Source organism: Sparus aurata, chromosome 5, assembly GCF_900880675.1.
Source record: "Sparus aurata chromosome 5, fSpaAur1.1, whole genome shotgun sequence".
Taxonomy (NCBI): Eukaryota; Metazoa; Chordata; class Actinopteri; order Spariformes; family Sparidae; genus Sparus; species Sparus aurata.
The window spans coordinates 9,973,439-9,989,243 of NC_044191.1; the positions used below are offsets into that span (position 1 = coordinate 9,973,439).

Here is a 15,805-nt window from a genome sequence, read left to right on the forward strand (position 1 = left end):
TTATACCTCCGAGCGCTGTACTTCAGGGTGCGTTTGATTCGACACCATTTCATGCGAGGTTTTGCGGTGCAGACAACAATCTGCAAAGACTAGAGCGATCTTTATTTCGATATCGATTTGCTAAAGTGTGAATTTGGCTCTGATTAATGATCATTAATGCAGGATCATCAGAATTGATAGCTGAATCTGTAAAAGTAAAAAAAGCAAACAACATCCGCGCGTTCGGAGTGAGGCGGTGAGAATATGCAGCGCTCCATGGAGCTGAGACGAAGCCACTACACTCAGCCACTAGCTTAACTAGCTTCCTGTGCGGTTGAAAGTCAGCAGCATCATCGCCACTCCTCCCAGTAGGAAGGGCGCATCCCGGATAGCTAGCTGGCTAGCTGTACTCAGCGCAACGATGGCAGTTAACCTCAGCAAAAATGGCCCTGCATTAACAGCTGCATTCAAAGAAGTGGTAGATGAAAAATCAAGTACCAACTGGTAAGGAGCAGCATTTAAAAACAGGGTCAGCCCTGTGTAGGAGCAGTTATGTTAGCTGCAGTTTTTGGCTAGCACTGAGCCAGTCGTCAACCTAACGTTAACTACATGAACTTAACCTTAGACCTAATGGTACTTCGTGTACCACACCAGCCTTTTTAACTGGTAAATTAGCGATAATGTAAGGTAAAGTCGGCTTTGTTCATCTGGGAGCTTTCTCACATTTATCGCCAGTCTGACGTGTATTAACGCTTGAAGATGAGCTAACTGAATAGCCAGTTACATTGTCAATTAGCTAGATACACTCACCAACTAACCAACAGGCTAAGTTAAACACTTCATCTTTAAGCTTTGCATGTGTTTTTGGCTATATTCTGACTTGTGTGGCGAAATTTGAATGAGCAAGTTGCTCGCTACCTTACCCACTTCCTGGTAAGATATCAGAAGTTAGCTAAATATGGTTAAGATGTGAAAGTCAAATCTAAGAACTTCCTCTGTGCGTTGTCTAACATTACAGGAGTGTTTGTGACGCCTTGAAGTTAAAATGACCTGTTGATGACGTCTTCTGTGTTTAATGATGACCTGATTTACCGGTAATTAATCCCAGGGTGGAATTGGCCAGGGACTCTCGCTGGTCCCACACCATCTCTTCCGTAAATGTCGTTTCTCACTTTTAACTATTTAAGTCAGCCACCGCCCCGTAATATCACAACTTGCTGGTATCGAAGTTTTTCTGACATGCTGCAGACAGCAAAAAGTTCAGATGCTTAGGTAGAATAAAGAAGTGATCGTTCACGGCCTAGTTTCAGTGTGAGTAAGTTCCATTTACATAGCCCCGAAAGTATGCAATGAATCCAGGGTAAACACCAAGCAAAGACCACTGACCCTAACCTTGTTTCACAGGGTTTTAATTTAAAGAACATTAAAACACACTGATCTGAAATTGACATTCCAAGAAGGGATCTTTACTGTAATATGCAAGGCGATCATCATGTCATGGCCAAACGACGATAATACGGGCAGATCTGTTTTGGAGCGCAGCAAGTTATGATTGTTCTGTGTCTCAGTCATTTAGCATCAATGGTTTTCTATTAAATGCGACCTAAAGGTGCAGATAATATTTGCAATCTTAATTAAATCTTCTCTATGCACCATTAAATTAGGGCTACAATTCACGGATTAATCTGCAGATTGTCTATTAATTTAATAATTACCTTGACTGTAAAACATCTGAAAAATAATTTCAAATGCCCGCCATGGTTTCACAGAGCCCAGGGTGACATTTTTTAAATGTCTCGTTTTATCAGTTTACTATTATATGCATCAAAGGAAAGGATTAAATCGGTTCGATTGCGAAGCTGGAGCTGGCAGGTTTGAAAAACTGAGTGAAATTATTAATCAAGTATAAAAATAGGTGCAGATTAACTTTCTGGCGGTAGACTAATGGTCTCAGCTCTATGTTTATTTATAGCTTTATCCCTGCCTCATCTCCTTATTCCCACCAATGACTACTGAGCGCACTAATAGAACAATAAAGGCTACAGGATGTGTATACATTATTATATAGGCCTATATACTTTCCTTAACAACTAACCTAAACATGAGACAAAAAAGACACTGTTTGTCAGCATAATGTTTTGATTAATACGATTATAATATCTCGTAACTACTTTAAATTCAGTGTATAAAAAAGTACTCTCAGCCCGATATAATGGCCTCTGTCAAACGTAACCACACATCAAGGAGACAGACTGGATTTTAACTAAAAGAGCACAGAAGCCAAGAGGTTTTCAGATGCCCTCATGCTAATGACATGCCAGAGAAAAGATGACGTGGGCGTGTAATACTTAGGAAAAGTTGGTCCTCCTGTAAAGGCTCCTGACATGACTGATATAAAATGGGATTGAATCTGCAGCGATACGCTCTACATATATTTATACTCACCTACTTCCTCTAAGTGAAATGTATCCTGTTGGAGGTTAAAATGGGTTAACAAAACATCCATTGTTATGTTTAGTGTGAAATGGTACGCATCAACTTCTGGAACAAACGCCTTTCTGTCCGCCAGTGTGATCTGTATTGCTGGTATTTTAATATCCTTAATCTGTTGTTTTCCACAGGGCCTTGTTCACCTATGAGGGAAACAGTAATGATATTCGCCTGGCAGAAAAAGGAGGTGAGTAGATATTACAGTTTTTTGTTTTTTTTTATGATCGCAACACGATATTATCAAATGCGTGCAGGAATTTCATTGTCAGCAGCATACAGCTGCAGCACTGGAACATCGGCACAAAGGGACTGCGTGCCTCTGCTTTCTCACCCCATCATTTGTAGAGGGAAAAATGTCAGCCGTTACACAACCGACCACAGTAATTCGACTTTTCCACAATGTTTATGTTTCAGATGGAGGACTGGAGGAGTTGGTTGAGGAACTGAACAGTGGAAAAGTGATGTATGCTTTCTGCAGGGTCCAGGATCCCAATTCTGGTCTGCCCAAATATGTCCTCATCAACTGGGTTTGTGCTACATTTAACTATTGTGCGTTGGTTTGTCCTCTTTGTGGTGGCCATCCTTGAACTGTTGAACAATCCTTTGTGTTGCAGACTGGAGAGGGAGTGAAGGACGCCAGGAAAGGAATATGTGCAAATCATGTCCGCTCCATGGCCAATTTTCTTACGGTAACACTTAACTCGTATTTTGGTCTCGTTTAAATATGCATTTGGATTTCTACTACACACCCCGTGTGCTTTCAGAGGATTTAATGTGTTTGCTATTGATGGCTTTGAGCAGCACTTACGATACTTAAAAGCATGCTGCAGGCAAAGCTTTGCCTTTCATCATACTAAAAAAAACACACGTGTGAACCGACTGCTGGGTGGTGCACGCACAAACCAAAATAAGTGCAAGTGTTTCTCTATTTGTGTGAGCATTAAAATGAGCTTTCGTGCCGTTTCAGGGAGCCCACGTCACGATAAACGCCAGAGCAGAGGACGACGTGGAACCCGAGGCGATCATGCAAAAGGTGGCCAAAGCCTCAGGAGCGAACTACAGCTTCCACAAAGAATCTTCCAGCCGCTTCCAGGACAGCGGTCCTCAGGGTCCTGTGGTATGTATGACCAAGTTCCTGCTTATGCCCTCCTGTTTGTTTGTGCTTCATGCTAGAAAGATAAGCAGAGTGCAAGATCTTATGTAGGCTTCTTAATCTCCAAATGTGGATACATTTAAAGTGTTTGTGTTTTTTCTTTGTGAAGGCCTTCCTTTCACACAGACAGTTCTAGCTCTGACAACAATTTATCAAACCAACTCTCCAAAAGCAGAATTGGAAAAATGGCGACCTCCAAGAACAACCTTACCCCACTGAATTTAGTTTATTTTTGTTTGTTTATAATCATGCTTTCTTTATGCGAGAAAGCAACCATTCGTTCATATCTGATCATAAAAGAAAATCAGAATAACATGCACTGTATAAATTAGACGCATCATGTCTTCATACTTTAATGGAATATACAGTATATTTCATCAGTTAGAGAGGAGCAATCATTTTCATATTTTTAATGACTGAATAACAAGTAGTAAGAAATGGAGCTTTTCCGTACACATCTGCTGACTCCGCTTGACTCCGTTTGACTTGGCACATCATGCCAGCGGAGCAGGGATTTGCATGTCAACAACAACATGGCTACCTGCTTGAAGGTGTGTCTTTAGTTGCTGATGCTCTTGTCTTGAGAAATGGTTGCTCTAAATACTCTTCCTCCCTGCAGTACTTTCAAAGAGTAGCTGCTAACAAAGATCCATGAATTTTCTCATACATTTTCACAATAAAAGCCCTCCCTGATTTAGTTATTTGAGAGCTTTTTTTTTATTATGAAGCAGCAAAATCAGGAAATGTTGGGTTTTCACCAGCTGTCACTTATCAGGAATCCTGAAATGTCTGAAAGCGAACATGATGAAACTGAACTTTCAGGGAAGCAGGAGAGAAACTAAACTTCAAACCACAGAGATTCAGTTTGAAGCCACAATAACTGGGAGTTGGTCCATCCGGGGCACAGCCTGGCTCCACTCAGTGCAGTTAAACTGGTAACGGGAAAGCAAATCAGCATGGCACGGTTTCACTCAGTGCGGCAAAAATAACGTTGTAAAGCCCCAAAAGGCACAAGATGTGTTAGCTTTAGTTAAAGAATGCTAACTAACTGGTATTTAGATACAACCATTTTTGGTCTGTTTTTGTGCATTAATAAATGGTCTTTTCTTCATGTAGGGCTCCGTGTACCAGAAGACCAACGCTATGTCCGAAATCAGGAAGACCAACAAAGACAACTTCTGGGCTCAGGCAGAGGTTGGCTACTGAACTCTTTGCTGACTTCAACTGTGCCATAAGCAACTCCTAAAAAAGCTTTTGTTTTTTTTAATTCAAGTTTTTTTTTTTTAAATCCCCAACCTCCCTCAATATTGCAAGAGTTAGCACTTTTGAAACATTTGACAAATGTCACCATTTATTTGTAAATCTTGTATAAAAATCCAAGACAGGCAGTTTTTATGCATCATGAATGTATCCATAGTCAGCGAAGGCATTGTTGTAGATTTGTCCTTTGTTTGCAGTTTTGGCTCATCACCATACTGTCTTGCACCCAGAAATTGGTGCGCATTGCATGCAATTTTCTTAGAAAAACTATTTTGTAATCACGCTTTTTAATGAAAGTAATATTCGCAAGACAGTCAAACCAACACTGACCCTGCCGGTATGTTTGGCCTTCAGAAAGAGGAGGAGAAACGTCGCCTGGAGGAGCAACGCAAGGCCGAAGAGGAGCGCCAGAAGCTGGAGAAAGATAGGAAAGACAGAGAGGCCAAGGAGGCACTTCAGAGGGACAAAAGGGACAAGGAGAGGGCCACTCAAATCGACCAACAAAAGTAGGTAGCAACTGAAGGAAATTCACATGGGTTCATTTCCTGTGGCAGCTGTTGATAGTTGTCTAAAATGTCATTTGTTTCACAGGAAGTACCAGCAGCAGGTGGAGGCTGAGAGTAAAGAGCAGGAGAAACAACGCTGGGTGAGTATCTCGCTGTCCCATCAGCTGACTAGGTTACACCTTACATCAATGGGTTTTTAATGTGAAGGCGTAAAGATCAGATGCTCAAAGCAGCATGAGTGTGGATTTGTGTGAAATGAGTGTTGGCCACTTTTCTTTGATTATGTTGACCCCAAGTCTGGGTAGTACTCTCCACTTGTAAACACTTAAATCAGGGAGGTAGCTAATGCCATCAGTACCAACATTGATATGACACCATCAGGAGGAGCAGGAGGAGACCAAGGCGGCCCAGAAGAAAGCAGTCAACAGAGGTGAATCTGTGGAAAAGGTCAACGTGAGTTCCCCTTCCGGAAAGTGCCCTCCTCTGGCCAAACCTCTTTTTCTTGCTTCTCTCCAAACTATTGATTGTTTCTTTCCCTTTCAAGCTCAGCGTTACATCTTCCAGTCTTTACTGCATGATCGCTCCTCTCTCTATGATCATTCACAGACGTCAGTTCTGTAGCTGCTCTCTCAGCAACACTTGTCACTACATTATTAAAAAGATATGGCTGTCTTATGCTTATTGTGCGTATTATTTGTTTTCCTACATCTAGGAGGCAGCGTCTCTCATTTCTCAGCGTGCTGTAAACCCCAGAGAGATGTTCAAGCAGAGAGAGAGAGGAATAACTCCAAGTGACTCTGACGTGCCCGCCGCAGCCCCCGCCAGCCCCCAGCCAGGTATCACCCCTGCTTACACATTGACCTCACCATATAAATCTGTTTGCTTTAAATGTCCCTCCTGCATCACTGCAAAGCTCTGTTAGCCTCGCTGTCAGGTAGCGGTAGGTAAAAACTGGTGATTGTTTTCTAGAGGAGATTGTTTCCCACTACTGTCTTTGTCAGAGCTTTAACTTTCCATCAGACTGTCTACTGGTCTCATAGTCATTAATAACACTGTGTCTCCATTATGGTGTCTTCTCTTCTTCTGCTCAACCTCTCTGCACTTCTCTCTCGTCCATTGTTTTGGCATGTTTTGGGGGTTTCCATGTGTCTCCGCTCAGGGCGTCTGCAAAGCCCTTTTCTGTCTAAGACAGTGTATGAAAGTGAGCGACCCAGCTCACCTCAGCGCCAAGCTTCTCCTGTGCCTGCAGGCTCCGCCTCTCCTGTCCGTGCCACAGGTGTGAGCTTAAAAACACCCACACACTCAAAGAATCCATACACAACTTATTGGGTTACAGTCTCATACTCAGCTAAAAGCTGCATGCTTCATTTCTCATTGTTGTTTCTGTGCGTCATCATCTTCATAATCCTCAAAATCATCATTAGTCATGCTTCCATTGAGTGTATTATCTGTACGCTAAGAAACTCCCAGATAATTCGTTTGTTATTCCATGAGCGAAATGTGGCCTTCATGTCTGGTGGTGTTCAGCCTGTGTGCACATGTGAACGTGTTCCTCTGTGTACATGCATGTCTGTGCTTGTGTTTTGGGTGATAAGAGCCTGATGAGGCTGATGGGCAGTCCAGGTGTGAGTATGATGAGCAGGAGGTGACACCCGAGGAGCCGCTTAAAGGTGGGGCCCATTTCACACAAGAAGTTATCCCTTTACACACCACCTTCCCAACCCTCCCATCTGCTTCTCATTTAAAATGCTAGTATTATTTTATTATATTAGTCATGAGCACTTATTAATCCCTGCAGCCAAACTGGGCTGTCGAGATCGGCTGCTGCCACCTACTGGTAGAGAGACAGACCAACAGTCACACTGATGGTAATCTCTCTTTACAGAGGAAGCACCAGCTGCCAACTCCTACGTCCAAGAGCCGGCTTATGAAGAGCCAGCTCAGGTAGTTGTTTACTTCCCTTCAGCAGGAAATGCTTTGACTGTTTTTTTCCGTCATGTAAGTGATTCTTAATCTTATTTCACCCGCAGGTGGAGGAGAATAACGATGAGGTGCCTGCTGAGGAGACATCAGACAGAGGCGTCTGTGCCAGAGCCTTGTATGACTACCAGGCTGGTGAGGGTTTTTTTTTTTTTTTGTTGTTTTATTTGTTTTTTTTAGTACTACAACATAAAAGCAATAATGGTCAATCAACCTAAGAATGGAATCAAAACCATCCTACAAAGTATCACAGAAGTAAACTTTCCTATAGGCAACTTGAAAGTCAATCACATAAATACGGCAGGTGTACCCATGTTTTAAACCTGCACATACACATTTTGTGTAAAAATGATTAAATAATGTTATAAGATTGTTTTTTAATGTTTGCAGTGTAGGTATTTTCAGGGTTCGTACGGGTGCTTGAAATCCTTGAAAGTACTTGAATTTCAATGTTGTGTTTTCAAGGTCTGAAAAGTGCTTGGATTTTAGTTTAAGTGCTTGAAAGTGCTTGACATTATAACTCTGTGTCTTGGCAACATTGGGATCAGACTGGATAGTTTGCTTATTACAAGCAGAAATAAAACCTGTGTGTGTGTGTGTGTGTGTGTATCGTCACACATGCAGCCTGGGGGCAATAGAGAAGGATGGCTGAGGAGAAAGTGAATTTGATGCAATTTGGACTGATGACACGTTCAATATTAATAAACTTTGATGAATAAGCAAACAGCTTATAAAAGTTTATGTCAAAAAAGAAAATTACAGGGTGCCCTCAGGTCTCTCTTTGTCTCGCTGCAAGTGTACCTGAAGAACGCCAAGTGGCTTCCCTTTTTTTGGATAAACTTTGTGTTCTCCTTTAATTTCTAAAGTTTTTGCTATTATGAAACATCATTATAGAAGTTTACAGCATAATACAATGTACATAATTGTGATAAAAAGTGAAAATAAATAATCATGAGTATATATATTCCTGTAGAAAAGTATTTTACTCCTGCGATAAGGTGCTGGTAAATTTTGTAAATGACCCTTAGAAGTGCTTGAAAAGTGCTTGAATTTGACCTTGAAAAATGTCTACGAACCCTGTATTATAGTCTAATGGACTTTTTCAACAGTCTAACAGTGTAACATTTTGAAAATGCTCACCACTGATGTAACTTTGCTGACATTCATGAGACTCTGCTCCTCTTCTCCAGCTGACGACACAGAGATCTCATTCGATCCCGACGACATCATCACCGGGATCGAGATGATCGACGAGGGCTGGTGGCGAGGCTTTGGACCGGGCGGCAACTTTGGTATGTTCCCGGCCAATTACGTGGAGCTCATGTAGCCCAGCGCAGCTCTCCCAACCCCCACCACCCAAGATTATCACACTGGCAGCCCTGGCAGAGGACCTCTGCAGTAAAACAACACACAGCAAAGTCAGCACCTCGCACACAAGTGAGCTGAACAGGCTGGAACGGAGCAAACGATCCTCCACGCCATGGACCAATGAACGGATGGTAATCGTTGGGCCAGAAGTTTTTGAAATCTCTCCTCATTTCAAGAAAGCAATTCCATTAAATCGTTGATGTTGTGACCAAATGACGGCATAGTTTAGGGATTTGTGAAGACCCATAGCCGACCAAAACTCCCTCCCACTCGCCCCAATGATACATCTTTACCTGTAAATGTGATGCAGTACAGTATCAGCCTTTGTTAAGTCTTCGATTCAGTTGTGAGCATTAACGGCACTTCTTGTTAGCATTCCTTACAAAGTGACTTTGGTTCTATTTCAGGTATGATTTTGTTGTATTTGTAGCAAATGCTCCTGTAGATTTCAGGATTTGAGAAAAAAAAAAAAATCAAAGATGGTGGTACCAGCTACAGTATAATCTTTTGCCTTGCTTTTGCCTTTCTTTACCGGCAGACTGAATTTTCCTGTTTTTTGTTTTTTTTTATGTGATTGAACTTACATCCTGTGTGAATTTCAAACCATGTTTTACTGATCTGACTGTGTTTGAAGTGAATATTTAAAAATAACAAAACAAAAAAAAAACAACAGATGTTTGCTGTGCTGTGGGTGGCTGATTTTAGTGGGGGGGGGGGTGCATAAAACGGTTCAGTTCCCTTTAAACTGTGAGTATAGAACAGTTGTTTTCATTTCAAGTCCTTCATCATCTGAACCAGGGAAGAGCTGAAGAGAAGAAATCCAATTTCTACGTCATTTTTCTTTTTTTTTTTTTTTTGATCTCACTGGTCTGAGGTTGATTTCTCTGATAGCTAATATGTGGTATTATGGTGCCATAATGAGGGGAAGGAAGCGCAGTGATTGGTGGCATTTTTAATCAAACATTTGGACAGTTTAACAGCAGAAGATCAGGGTTTTAATCATGGAAAAAACGTACTTGCTCTTTCAAGCTTTTAGGTCAGTCGACAAAAAATGAAAAATGAATCGATCGTGAATAGAAAAGGGCATCGTCTTTTCCAACACATTGTTCATGTTTTTGTTTCTCCAGAGTCTATTGTAATGCACAGACATTCTTCATAATAAAATAAATAAACAAGCTGTGTCGTCATATCGCTTCTTTCACAGGCTGCAGACGTTTTAGAAAAGTTTGAAATAACAGAACACCATGAGGGATTTTCAGAGGTCTAACAGGAACTCAGACGTATACACAGACTCAGTATGTGCTCTACAATCGGTTTCCTGGAATGAGGCAACAGCTGGGGAATTCACCTCTAATGCATAGGTTTCATTTTCACACGAAAAATCTGATTTTACTTCTCCCACATCCTTCAGTTAAATCTTTGTTCAGGTGAATTGCAAATTATTTGCCCTGCAGACTTCAGTTTAAGACGATTGACAAAAACCTGCTTTAAAAACAGATAGCTTACATTTTCTAAATAAACTCAGTCTAACCTCCATCATCGTCAGCAAATTTATAAAATATTTGAATTTACTTTCACTTCATAAATGTCTCTACATATTTGTTTATCCATATACTTACTTGACTGACAGGTCATATGTTAAGTTTGATTACCACCGTGTGTTAAAGGTGCAATAATATGTAAGAATTTTCCACCTTTTAGATTCAAACTCAAAACAAACAGAAACTTCTAACTGCAGCGGCCGTGTCAGTTAGCCATGCAGCTAGCGGTTTGGACTTGGAGCTCAGCGGCCAAGGACCAACTTGCCTGACTTCCTGACTTGGAATTCCGACTTGAATAACGGTTCCATTGCACTTTTCCTTGTCGGAGGTTGTTTTTTTTTTTCTTTTTTTCCCTGTTCCAAGTGCAATGTAACTGAGCATTAATATGCTAGTTAGGAGCTTTGGACCGTGACGAGGCTGGCTGATTAGCATGCTAACTTCATCAGATATCATTGCAACTGAATACATAGACATAATCCTGCTGTTTATTCACATTCTTTAGATAGTTTGAGTTGATTTTTGAATGTTTTCAACAAAAATTCTTAAATATGCTTAAGCTTTAAAGCAAAACTCTCGCCAAAATGCAACCTAGGCTTTTTTGTGAATGTATATGAGTCAAACCTTCGTTTAAAAGCAAAATTACGACGAAAGAGGCACTTTTAAGTTTTACTGTATTTTCGCTTTTCGGGCAAGCTCATTTCCAATGGGAGTTCAAGGGGCACTTTTACGATAGCATGAAATGGCTATTTTTAAAACACTAAGAAGGCTTGACACAACATGAAACTTTACTCGTAGTATCACCAGGGTCTCTACACATGAACACGAGCATTGAGAACATTGTTTGTGTAGACAGGGTTTACTAAAAAGAAAGATTTTTTAACAACTCACATTAGCAGTTGCTTGTTCCGCTCGCCTCCATCCTGCCAGCCGAGAAGTATCGATCTCTGAATGCGGCGTAACCTGGAGGAGAATTAAGGTGGAACGCTACTGTCTTCCGGCAACAACTATCCACGCGATATCTTACATGACTTTTCCGGCTTTTGATTTTAGTTTTGTTTCTTATATGAAGCTCCATTTTCAACTTCAAGGTCAATATTGTTTTTCACTAACGACAAAACAAAAATGATCCGTGCATTTATATGGAACAAAGCTTTAGCAGCGGTCCACCTTAACTGTCCTCCATGTTACGTTGCATTCGGAGATCGATACTTCTCCACTGGCAGGATGGCGGCGAGCGGAGGAAACATCTGTTAACGTAAGTTGTTCAAAAACGTTCTTTTTAGTAAACTCTGTGTACACAAACAATGTTCTCAATGCTTGTGTTCCTGTCACCCTTTTGATGCTATCGCAAAAGTGCCCGTAGCACTCCCATTGAAAATGAGTTTGACCTGAAGACGAAAATACGGTAAATCTTAAAAGCGCCTCTTTCATCATAATTATGCTTTCACACACAGGTCTGACTCGGGTGCATTCACACAAAAAAAGCCTAGGTTGCATTTTGGCGAGAGTTTCGCTTTAAGGACATTTGTCACAAAACGCACATCTTTTTTTGTGCAAAAGCTTTCCTGCTAAATATTGCTCAAGAAGAAGAAACAGACTTTGACATTTTAGGTCACATTGTTGACCTGCAAAAAAAAAAAAATCCTGTGAAAACAATCTGTTCAATACTTCCCCTTTTTAAAACTGCAATGGAAAATGTCTTTAAATGTTTAAATATATATATAACGATTTTTTCACGTAACCCAGTTTCAGGATGAATTCCTTTCACACCCACACCATCTAGAAAAATATCAACTCCCACTTACGCAAGTTATATCAGTTTACAGCTCTGCTTCTAATGATCATAGATAGACTTCTGTGAGTGCGGGTGCATCCTACAACCCATTTATTGTGGAAAACCCTGCTCTGCCGCACGGCCTGTGACAGTTTCTCACCATGACTTGAATGTTACATGTTTGCATGTTGTTCCCAGGATAGTGACTCACTTCAGATTGGAAATCTTTTCTGTGTTGGATTCACAATATTTTCTCCACACCCTCTCATTTACATTGCGCTGCCCTCACCTCAACCTCGTATGTTCGTGTCAGTGAAAGTCTGAAATGAATCGCTGGGGATTTTTTTCAGTCTCGCAAGCCATGTTTTTGCTCATCGCATTTGTTGTCAGCTGCAGGAGACGGAAGAGTTCTGCAAAACAAATTGTCAGTTTTAAATGGAATTAAAATACATTTCCTATAAAGCCTCAAGTGTGACATAAACTATGATTGCATAAAAGTTCAAATCTCACCACATGGCTGCCTCCCTGCAGGCAATTCCTGCATCGAGAGTTTGTTTCTCACACTTTAGGCGGTGAATCAGACACCTAATCTAGATTAAATGCTTTATTTCTCAACTAAGTAAATACTCATAGGCAACCAGTTGTAATTTACATATCAGTTTTTAGATCTAAGTTCTGTCTGAGTCAATTTCTTCCTATGAGATATGTGAATATCACTGTTCTTCCATTTTTGCAGAGAGCCAATTTCTCAAAAAGCAAAACAAAATCTTTGTTTTTTTTCAAACCCAGAAAAAAAAAAATCCCGCAGAGACTCGGACAGTTTGCAGATATTTGGTTATTTTGACATTTAAATGTTAATCATTTTTCAAATGTCACACTCTATCCGCACCAGATGGGGGAATAGGGCATCCCCTTTTGAAACAGATCAAAAACATGCGGAGGAAATGTGGATAGAGTCGAGAGCAGCCTCATCACTCACAGTCAGTGCTTTTTTATCACGAGATCTGCGTGATTTGACTGAGTGTAGGACAGTTGAAGGAAAATGGAGGGGAAATACAGTAAGTTTCAAATGTGAACTCATGAGAAAATATCAGAAAAAAAAACTGTCTTCTTTAATATATATTTCCATAAGGTCCCTTAAAAAAGCAACTTGAAGCTTTCCAAGGTCCCCGGCATGTGGCCATGAGGAACATCAAATCTCAAGACAACTCCCTCTGACTCATTACTGGCAATAGAGAAATAGATGACCGTTTTTTTTACTCATCTCTAGTGGAAAAAGCTGTTTCCGCATTGTCCTGGCATTTTATTTTTAACCAACACCTTTCAGGCAATGGGCAGTAGAAACCCGATTTAAAGAAGTAGTGACTCTGCCCTTCCTGAAAATCGGTCTATAATCCCTGCAGCTACCAGCTTGTTATAACACTTTTCTTTTTAGATAACAGACATATAAACCGTTAGTCAATGTGATCATTAAGTCCAGTTTAAAGTTCTTTTTACACAGAAAAATTTGATTTCATTCAAACTAAACGATGCAATCAAAAGCAACAGATCTGGGCCATGCACGTCACAGAACATGATGTGCTCCTCCAATGGTAGTACTTACGTTTTGAACAAACCTTCCCTCTTCAGTGTTTTATTTTAACGTCCTACATACACTCACGTCAAATTAAGGAAGGAAAGTGCTCTCACAATGCTAATTCATTGTGGTATCTTTTTTTACTTCACGTTCTGCTTCTTGAAAGATATTCTGTGACAGAGGAGATGTCTCAGCCTTCTCGCACACGGCCACACAATTGTTTCTGAACACAATATTAACTTCCAGCAGCAGGCAGCAACACTTTCTTTAAAAAAAAAAAACAAAACAAAACTGCGTCACTTCGTTCTGAATCACATTATCTGATCGGCTGCGTGATTAATCATCTTCCACGACAAATTTGGTGCTTACTCAAGCACCAGTGTACACTGACAGGAAGTGGTCAGTCAAATTCCATCAATTCAGAAATGTAATAGTAATGAAGACATCTGGTTATTTAACTTTTTCTACCCTTTGTCACCTTTAAGCCTTTATTTGACCTTCAGTAAATGTTTATTCCTTTATAGTCAATTCAACTTTAGTTAACACTGATTTATCTGTTATAAAGGATAAAATAAAACAAACAATAAAATGCCATATATTGATTATGCAGTTGTTTACTGTAACAGTAAGTTGCAAAATGATGTTTAAAAAACTTAATAAATTACAAGGTAGCAAATACTGTGTTTAACTGCAAACATGATGCTGTCATTAAGTTGAAACTGATGTTTATGAACCTTGAGGATTCTTAATAAATGGTTAATTTAACAGTGAAACAGCTATTAAGTAAAGTTTAATTAAACACAAATTTACCATTCATTAATGACGGTTATTATAAAGTGTGACATACCAAGATTGTTATCACTAAACCAACAAACTTAGTTACAGTGGAAACTTCCCCCTCCTTGTGTTTCCAAGTAGTGTTATTGTTGGCTGCTGTGAAGTCGACCTGATCACTCTGTATCACCCGTGCAGTGGCGAGTAACATCAACAGAGGACAAAACATGAGTTTATTCAATCATTTAGTCCACGATGGAGATGTGGAAGCAAACAGAAATGGCGCCGGGCTGCCAGCATGGCTGCGTTGCCACGACTGTGTGCCCAGCAGCGGACAAAATAGTTTACTGAAAGCAAGAATCAAATCTAAACGCGGCGGGTATCGTTATTCTATAGCCATTACGCTGTGCGATCAACATTTACTACGTGATCAGTTAAAGTTCAAGTTCAAGTTCAAGTTAAAGCAAAAAAGTTGCCTAGTGCCTGTTAAGTTGATGTTTTCTCAAGCGTCCGTTTGTTGGTCGGTTGGTTTGTGGGCAGGATTACACAAAAACTATTGAATGGATTTTCACCAAACTGAGGGAGTGCAATTTGATGTGGATGCTAATACAAATCCTGGGGATTCAGAAATGTACCAACAGTTTTTAATGTATCTGTTATAGTTTCAGTTGTATAGTTAGTTTTAAAAGTATATCCAAATGGATATGATGCATTCTGTTGCAGATTCAGATCCGTGGGAAGAGTAAACTACACTCAGCAGCTTAACATTTATAAATGTTTTATATCTCATACCCAAAGGGATCTGCTTAATTATTATGGTTGTTATTAGTTATGGGTGGTTTATTTCGAGTGATACAGGTCTATCCAGTCAGATTTTTGAAGAAGGCTTGACTGAATTAAAGGGGACTGTTGTCTTTTATATTTCACTAAAACATATCATTTATTAACGATTGTTATTATAAAGTATTACCGACCAGGTCTCAATCATTGTATCACCATACTGACAAACTTAGTTCAGTTATTATAACACAACATAATATCTTTTCTCGCACAATCATTTGTGATGTCACATACAAAAGCAGCAGTGACATTACAGTCGCCAACAACGCCGTAAAAAAGACACCAGCTTAATTTTCATATTTAATTATCTGTAAATAATGAATAAACTACGAATTGAATGACTGTTATGAGCGCAGCTGCTATCTTCTTTAGCCTGAAACTCAAGAGATGAAACAGAGAACAGACATTGTGAGACTTGAGTGACCAGAAAAACAGAAGAAAAAGAAACTCTGTTTCCCAGACTTGAGTGCTGATGAGCGACGATTCGACCAATGAAACTGTTCTGTGGAGACGCCTTCCTGTTTCGTGGTGTGAAGTTGAGGAGGGTGCCTCATGAATTACTGT

The 15,805-nt window shown here is 40.2% G+C and overlaps 1 protein-coding gene across 6 annotated transcripts; it reads left to right on the forward strand.

The window, feature by feature from the left end:
- The first annotated feature begins 289 nt into the window (after window positions 1–289).
- Window positions 290–9,913, forward strand: dbnlb (drebrin-like b). Of its 6 annotated transcripts, XM_030417652.1 has the most exons (15): window positions 290–483; window positions 2,601–2,656; window positions 2,884–2,996; window positions 3,084–3,158; window positions 3,437–3,586; window positions 4,739–4,816; window positions 5,237–5,388; window positions 5,474–5,528; window positions 5,770–5,841; window positions 6,101–6,224; window positions 6,548–6,664; window positions 6,984–7,058; window positions 7,274–7,332; window positions 7,419–7,503; window positions 8,559–9,913. In XM_030417652.1, the coding sequence occupies exons 1-15, from the start codon at window positions 401–403 to the stop codon at window positions 8,693–8,695; spliced, it is 1,431 nt and encodes a 476-aa protein (XP_030273512.1). In that variant the 5' UTR covers window positions 290–400; the 3' UTR covers window positions 8,696–9,913. The 6 variants fall into 6 exon arrangements, with proteins under 6 accessions (XP_030273512.1, XP_030273514.1, XP_030273513.1 ...); XM_030417654.1 differs by lacking the exon at window positions 6,984–7,058; XM_030417653.1 differs by lacking the exon at window positions 5,770–5,841.
- Window positions 9,914–15,805: the final 5,892 nt, after the last annotated feature.